This window comes from Chelonoidis abingdonii, chromosome 12 (genome assembly GCF_003597395.2).
Source record: "Chelonoidis abingdonii isolate Lonesome George chromosome 12, CheloAbing_2.0, whole genome shotgun sequence".
NCBI lineage: Eukaryota > Metazoa > Chordata > Testudines > Testudinidae > Chelonoidis > Chelonoidis abingdonii.
The window spans coordinates 8,369,849-8,378,371 of record NC_133780.1 but is presented as its reverse complement, the minus strand read 5'-3'; the positions used below and the strand labels follow the sequence as shown (position 1 = coordinate 8,378,371).

At 49.7% G+C, this 8,523-nt stretch overlaps 1 protein-coding gene across 1 annotated transcript; it reads right to left on the bottom strand.

Moving 5' to 3' along the window:
- Window positions 1-568: 568 nt before the first annotated feature.
- On the bottom strand, window positions 569-8,523 carry LOC116827229 (E3 ubiquitin-protein ligase TRIM15-like). The gene is made up of 6 exons (XM_032784598.2): window positions 8,430-8,523; window positions 7,241-7,471; window positions 5,339-5,361; window positions 3,514-3,629; window positions 2,784-2,816; window positions 569-2,094 (listed from the first exon to the last, which is right to left on the bottom strand). Exons 1-6 carry the CDS (start codon window positions 8,511-8,513, stop codon window positions 1,589-1,591), a joined length of 993 nt encoding a protein of 330 aa, XP_032640489.1. The 5' UTR covers window positions 8,514-8,523; the 3' UTR covers window positions 569-1,588.

Genomic DNA, 8,523 nt, shown 5'->3' with positions numbered 1-8,523 from the left:
TTGGGGTGGAGCAAGGGAGGGAAGAGGCAGGGCAGGTGGGGACTTGGGGGAAGGTGTGGAGTGGGGGAAGGGCCTGGGGCAGAGTGGGGGTCAAGCACCCCCTGGGAACGTAGAAAACTGGCGCCTCTGCCCGTGAACCTTGTTTAAGTCCAGGAAGTATTTCAAGAAGTGTTCGTGCACTGAGCTGAGCTCCTCAGCCAGATGTAATGATGGACGTGCCTCCATCACTGGACATTTAGATCCCGAAGGAACCACATGAAGACACTTGAATATTGCCCAGTAGACGTGTGGACATTTCTAAAAAGAGGTGAGAAAGTTCTTCTGGTTGCCATTCCCTTTCACTGAAGTGACCCACCCTCATGGCAATGGGAATGTCAGTAAAAAGCAACCACCGCACCCATTAGACAGTTCTGAGGGTTCCTTGGCTTATTTCTCTCTGGTAGAACCTCAGAGTTCCAAACCCCTCGGGAACGGAGGTTGTTCGTCACTCTGAAATGTTCGTAACATTGAACAAAAATTTATGGTGGTTCTTTCGGAAGTTTACAGCTGAACATTGACTTGACACAGCTTTGAAACTTTACAAAGCAGAAGAAAAATGCTGCTTTCCCTTTATTTTTTTTTTAGTACTTTACGTTTAACACAGCACTGTACTGTATTTGCTTTTTTATGACTTTGCTGTTGCTTGGCTGTGTACTGCCATTTCCAAATGTGGTGTGTGGTTGACCGGTCACTTTGTAACTCTGGTGTTCGTAACTCTGAGGTGCTACCGTATTGTGTACTAAACAGGAAATACCAGAGAGCCCATTGCAGCGATCAAGACACTTTAATACAATCATCTGGTGGATCATAAAGACATAGAATCCACTTGCTAAAACACTAACACTATAAAAGTCCATAAAATTTTCTCCATCTCTTTCCAGGTCCATCCTTCAGGACCCATCTTGTTGTCCCTCACCCATCCTTACCATGCAGCCTTGAGAAATGTGGAGTACATCATTGAAATCAATGGGCTTTAACTCTGAAACCTAAAGAGGGTGATTTCATTCGTCAACATTGTTAACCCTTTGATTGCCAATCGCTTTAAGCAGAAACATCCACAGTCCCAAACATCCTTAAAGGCCCTATTAGTACTAACCAGCAGCCAAAGCCTTCAGATTCTCCTTCTCCCAACAATGTCAATAAACACATGAATGGGAACCCGGAAACTGACCGTGTGGGAACAGAGTAAAATAAACCCAATTCCGTGCCAAAATAAATACCCCATTTCACTTCAAGTCAAATACTCCATAGGAAACAATTAGCTGGAGCTCCCATGGAATTTTGCCCAGGGGCTACAGAATCCAGAGAACTTGCTATAGAATTTCTAATTTACTCATCCTTCCGACATCTACAATCCTCCCCAAGAACGGAGGATGAAGACACACAGGCTGAGCCATGCGGTTTGCTTCTCTAGCTCGACCTCTTCACTCTCTTCCTCATTTTTGACACCTCAGAAATACACTTCAGTTTCCAGGATCATAGAGATGGGCTTGTCAGAGGCCAGAGGAGCCCGGTTCGTGGTCCACACTGGGATAGACTAGCCCATAGCTTAGGGACACAGCGTGAGCTGTGATTCCCAGACCCAGAAGAAAGGGAGGATTCGCTCCCCATTGAAAGAGGCAGGATGGAAAGTGAAGATCGGGGCCTTGTTATCAACATCAAAAAAAGCCACCTGCCCCCTTTCGTAGTCCAGAGAAACTCGGATCCTCCCAGGCCTTCTACTCAGAGGAAGCAGGGTGTCAGGGTAAGCGCAGTACTGTCCCCCACAGAGCCCCACAGCCCAGATCCCCTCGGCATGGTCCAGACTGATCCATCCCTTTCTCCACACAGATTCTCGGGCGATCCTGACACTCCAGAATCCCTGCTGCCCCAGGTGCACTTCCCAGTCATTCCTCCCCGAGGTAAATCCCTCCCGGCCCAGCACGCAGCAGTACGTATCAAATCTCTCAGGATTGTCGGGCAGATCCTGAGGTGTGTCCTCCCACCACACGCTTTTCCGATCCTCGGTCAGAACGAGGTGAGGATTCGCCGTGTCCGGATCCAGAGTCACATTCGCTGGGAAGAGAGAATGAGAGCATTAGGGGCAGAGCTCAGTCCTGGGGGAGGCTGGGACCATTTCTCACACTCCCCAGCAGCCCCGTCCTGGCTAGGACACTCCCAGCAGTAGAGAGAGACAAGAGAATCATGCTGCCTGCTGAAGAGACGTCCTGTACCCAGCCAGAAGGCAGCTGAAGGGAGAACGCAAACCCCAGGGCACATGGAATGACTCTGCAGGGCTGGAATCAGTGGCCCTGAATGAGAGCAGAGGCCTCTTGTTTGTACCAAAGAGCCCAGGTGGTCACCCCAGCCCACGGGGAATGGAAAAGGAACCAACTCAAGACTCTTCTCCCAGCCCAGGGACCGGGTGGAATTTGGAGACACAAGAAATTGAAACAACTTCCAAATTTTCCAATTTTTAGCAAAGCTGTTTTGCCATTTTTCAGTGGTGATGGGAGCTGGCCAGTCTCCATATGGCCCGGCAGCCCTCTTCTCACTCCCATGCGATAACAGCAGTTACTAATACTGGGGTGCTAAAGGCCTTCCCTCTTTCCTGTAAAGATCCTCCTTCATTGCCAAGAGGCTACTTTGTCCGACCTCAGACACTTCTTCTGCAAGCAAAGCCTGAGCCACAACTCTCATGGTCTTCTCAGTCGGAAAATATACCTGACACAAGTCACTTTTCCAGCTTTTTTCCAGACACTCACCCCATTCCACCTCCAATTCAGATGGCAGAGAATCTAGAGAGAGAAGAGAGGGATGTCATGGTGTTATCTTTAGGATAAGACTTCTGCAGTTCACCAGTCTAACAGGGCTTTGATGATGGGAAACAAATGGTGGGGATGGGACAGAGCTATCCAGACAGAGAGAAATTAAGGTGGACAGAGTGTGAATTCATCCCTCTACAGAAGGGCCAGGCCAAGATCTATGCACCTCTTGAATCTCCATAATACAATTCAAGTGAGAGATGATGGATCACTGGCTCTCAGCAGAGGGGTGAGTTTCACCTCCTGCGAATTCCGAGGCAGTTTGAAATAAAATAGAATCAAGAATATGATTTGATCCCTTTGTGTTAGGTAGAACTAGGGTGACCAGATGTCCCGATTTTATAGAGACAGTCCCAATTTTTGGGTCTTTTTCTTATATAGGCTCCTATTATCCCCCACCCCCATCCTGATTTTTTATATTTGCTGTCTGATCACCCTAGGTAGAACTGATGTCATCCCCAGTATATCGCACTCCTCAGTAATTGATAGATAAGCAAATCCATCTATGAGAACACAATGATAGACACCTCTCCAAACCCTATCCCTAATTCAGAGATGATGAAATATTCCTTCACTGTTATTTAGCTGGGCTTTCCCTTAGCAGCCAATTGCATAGTGCCTAAATCCTCCCCGTCACAGACACACATCTGGATTTCCACCCCCTTGGTACCTTTGAATTTCCTCAGTGTCTCCTTCAGAACAATATTTTTTTGAGAGAAATTGCTGAGTTTCTTTTCCACGTCTGGAAAAATCTCCAGTGGCTGCTGGAAGTCTCCCACCTTGCACCTGGAGGGAGACACAGTTTTTTATTGGTTGGTCTTCATTTTATCAGCTTGTAACGTGACTTTCACGCCAGTGAATTCTGCTGTACTAAGCAGCCAGGGTTATGGTTAGGGTTAGGGTTAGGGTTAGGGATAGGTGCATAACTTCAGTTGAAATCAGTGCTGTCTGGGGATGGCAACTGCCCAGAGCCCATGGCAAGAGAATGGGCCTGTACTGGATTATTGGTTTGACTGAAGCCTAGGCACATGGTTCTGGGTGTTGAGACAGACACTTGCAGATAGGAGCCTGCCTGCTAGGAAGGAGGTTGGAAGCAGACCCCAGCTGGCCTGATGATTCTTTTGTTTGGCGTTTCTGTTGGATTTTGACCAGAGGAGTCTGTAACCCTGGATGGAAGGGGTTGAATAAGTGTCTTGGATGGAGGGCTAAGCCACCTCTACAGGGGAAGCTGGCTGAAGATCATGTGGAGAAACTGAGGCATCACCACTCTGCGTCGGGGGGAGGGGCATGGTGGGACGGTACCTCTGTCACAAGCCTGGACAACTAATTTCTCTGTGGCCCCCATCCTCCCAAAACAAATATAAAGGCATTTAGTCATCTCAGTCTTTTGGATATCATTGCCACCAAATGTATCCAGCAAGAACTGGACTGAGAACTCCAACCCAACTCCCCAAAGACTCATCGGGTGGGGCAGATTTTTGATCATGGCTGATTTGCCCAGGGTCCTAACCCGTGACACAGAGATGAAACAACCCAAAGCCCACTTCCAGACGTGTCAGTCCCTCAGGTATCCAAGTTACTCAATACACACATTCAGATGACAGACGAGTCCTTTCCTTAGGATGGCTAATTCTATAGTCTAGTAGAAATGGAAGCTACCCTGGGGGTTTGTTCAGCAGTGGGAGATTTCTATACCAATGGTGATTCTGCCCCAAAGGCTGAGCTAGGGAGATGGGGCTTTATTTATTCAGGGTATGGCTTACACTGCAATCCTGGGATGTGACTGCAATGCCAGTTAAGGTACCCAAGGTAGCTTTCATTGAACGAACTCAGGTCCCGGACTGTAAAGCCATGGCAGAACATGCTTCAGCACAGGTGAGTAATGACCCAAGGTTCTGGGTAGGTTTATATTGCCTGTGCGAAAGCACAGGCCGCTGAAGGTTGGTTGCTCTCAGTAAGTGAGCTATAGACTGGCTAGGAGCAAAAACCATACCTCGTGACTGCAGTATGGCCCCTTAGGCCTGGTCTACACTAAGGGGCGGGGGGTCGATCTAAGATATGCAATCTCAGCTACGAGAATAGCATAGCTGAAGTTGACGTATCTTAGGCCGACTTAGATTGGCTTACTTCTCGTCTTTGCGGCGCGAGATTGACGGCTGCCGCTCCCCCATCGACTCCACTCCCGCCTCTCACCCTGGTGGAGTTCCGGAGTCGACCGGGAGTGCATTTGGGGATCAATGTATCGCGTCTAGATGAGACGCGATACATCGCTCCCTGATAGATCGTTCACTACCCGCCGATGTGGCGGGTAGTGTAGACGTACCCTTAGTTTATATAATCAAATTGACTCGTGCTTCCTTCGGGAATCAGAATCAGCCAGTCATCCCCAGCTAGAGAGGAGAAGCTGAACTGTGCCCCTCTCCTGTGTGCTTTGCTGTTGAGTTTTGGGGCGAGCTTCCCACACAGTCAAGTGGGAGGGAGAAGGAGCCACGTACCTGTTCAGGGTGCTTCTGATGTCCTACAGAAAAGAGAGAGATACAGAGAGCTCAGACCCACAGCAATAACAACTAGAATGAACAACAAAGGGTCTTTGCACCTCTCCACGCATTTTATCCCCATGACCCTCTGCTCTATTTGGTGAGCAACAGTGCTTTGTTAATTTCACACCTTCCTGCCACTGCCCCTTTTAAGCACAAATCAGTTATTATGAACTAAGGAATGGATCAATCAGTTCTGGAGTGGAGCAGGCCCCTAGGTGTTGGGATCTGGCCACATGAGAATCTGAACGCCACTGCGCTACTGGTGTGCCCAGCTGGCACACCTGCTGCCCAACCGATAGACCTTTATTGGCTAACACAGAGTGACTACCTTTGTGCTTAATAGCCTGGGCAGGCTTAGATCCGGGTTCAGTTGCTGGCCCGGCTCCTTCCTCAGTGGCCTTGGCAAACTTTACTTCATCTTTCCGTGCCTCGTGTGTGAAATGAGGATACCAGCCCCTAAACACACATTGCACCTACATTTTCACTGTACAAGTCCCCCAAGCTTCTGGCAGGCAGTGTCCGGTGTCCGGGGACCTACGTCATGTCCAAGCCTCTGTGAGATCAATGAACCAAGGGAGAAGAGCAGCTCCTATTCCTAGCTTTCCCACAGGGCCGATCAGGTAAGCACAAGAGCCAGGGATGGGGCCGGAGGAAGGGGAAGAGGCCTCACTGTACTGGAGGGTGATTCTCATTCTGTCTCTGGTCTAATTAATATGTAAATAAAGCACAATAGCTTCAACCAGCAAGACCCACTGCAGTCCATCCCCTAGGGCAGACACTCACCTAACAGGTGGCAGACGGGAACCATGGTCACCCACAGCCTAAACAAGTACACTAACCGCTAGGCTACAGGCTTCTGAGGGCAGAGCCTGCTTCATCCCCTCACCCAGCCATTTTGTCTGCCATTAAGCAGGTGCCTAAACCAGTGATTCTCAAACTGTGGGTCGCAACCCCATTTTAATGGGGTCTCCAGGGCTGGCAATACTTGCTGGGGCCTGGGGCCAAAGCCGAAGCCTGAGCCCCACTCCCAGGGGCCAAAACCCAAGAGCTTCAGCCCTGGATGGTAAGAGTCAGGCTTCAGCTTCAGCCCTGGGTGGTGGGGCTCAGGTTACAGGGCCCCGCCACCCCCCGCCCAGGACAGCAGGGGTTGGGCTTTGACCCCACCTCCTGGGGTCATGTAGTAATTTTTGTTGTCAGCAGAAAGTTGCAATATAACGAAGTTTGAGAACCCCTGGCCTAAACCCTTCTCACAAGAAATGCCTAAATGAGGAGAGTGGGTCCCATTTGTGACTCCCACGCAGAGCTAGGAGCCTCCCTGCAGCCCAGGTTTAGGTTCTAACTCCGGGCTTAGCACACATCCCTCTCATCAGCATCTCCCATTGGCTGGCTGAGGCAGCTCCCCGCTGAGTGTACATTGCATAGGGAGCCTCCACGGCTAACCTGGCATTGTGGGCGCCAGTGATTTTCAAGAGGCTGAAAAGCCAGGTGTTGCAACCCTGAATGACAATCCCTTTGGAGTCCAGGGAGATTACTGAGGAACCCAGGAAGCTGAATAGCCACCTCCTCAGCTGCCCCAGAACCTGCATGGGGCATAATAAAGCAAAAACTTTGCCGCCAAACCCCGCAACCACGGCAGCACCAGGGGAGGCAGAGCCTCCACCGGCCTATTATCCCTGCTGCCCATCTCACCCAGGATCTCAGCACCATGACAAAATGCAAAGTAAAAAAATCAACGTATTTGAATGAAATACAATAAATCCCAATGAAAAGTGATTGGAAAACAAAGATAATATACATCAAAAGTGACAGACACTGAGTTGCCTAGGCTCCAGTTCTTGCCTAGAACGGAAGTCTCACCTGCAGGAATTCACTCACTGGCTGCTGATACTTCTTCTCTAACTCACTGATCAGCTCGCTGAGATGGGAAATCTCCTCCGAGAGTTTAGCGACGCTCCCATTCTGCCAGTTCACAATCTCCTTTTCCACCTCTCCCAGCCGGGTCAGCAGGAGCCGCTCTTGTTCCTCCAGTAGATGGCGCAGCTGCTCAAATTCAGACACGACCTTGCACCTCTCGATTTTCGTCTGTTCCTGTAATGAACGGATTAAAACGAAGGAAAAGGAAAGGCAGGTCATGAACAGAGACTCAGGGGACATATAACTGGCCCCTGAATGTACTTTAATTGTCCTTAAAAACCTCCAAGGTCAAAGATTCTACACCCACCCCAGTTAACCTCTCCCAGCGCTTAACGCTCTTCAGAGTTAGGAAGCTTGTGAGCCGGTGGCCAGTTGCTATCGCTGATGTCTCTTCCCTTCCTCCCAGGGTCACACACAATTTATCCTCATCATGTTTGGCTGAGAAACCTTCTATGGTTGCTCATACTTTTGAGGCAATATCTGTCTCTTGCTTCCTTGTATTTAGTCCGCTGGAGTGGAAAGTGTCTCTCTCTGTCCCATTGCCTGCTCAGCCCAACCTTTCTGGGTTTAGACCAGGGGTTCTCAAACTCTTTTTCTGGGACCCCCTTTGAAAATACTTCAGGCTGTGACAACCCAGCCCCCTCATACCAGGTCATCCTTACTTCTGCACTGTTGCTGGTGGCAGTGCTGCTTTCAGAGCTGGGCGCCTGGCCAGCAGGCGCCGACCTCGCGACTCCCCCACAATAGTCTTGCAACCCCCTTTTGGGTCGGGCTCCCCAGTTTGAGAAATGCTGCTTTCAACTGTGCGTTGCACCTCCCGCTTTCCGCCCCCTAGTTTGTGGCCACCGATTTTGCGTTTGGAGCAAGTCTGCTTTATTGTGGCACAGGGCCATTCTAGTGAAGTAACTGCCAGGGGGATAGCTCCTTGCAAGCCATCGGGAGCAGCCTAGCTTGTGGCTGTTTGAGTTCTTCTTCCTAGTGACCCCTGTGTGTTTTGCTTTAGGTGCTGATCTAGCAATGTGAGCATCTTTTGATTTTTATTGTTCACTGTACTGGTCAAAGAGTGAGGCTGACCCAGTGAGAGAGAGACCCACGCCCCTGTCCCTGCTGGGTAATAACAATGGGAACCTACCAGATATTCCTGGCTTCTCCTCTCTCCAGTCACTTTAAACCCCAGGAGCTTTCTTCTCTCTTCTTTCAGAGTCTGCAATTGCATCTGGATTTGT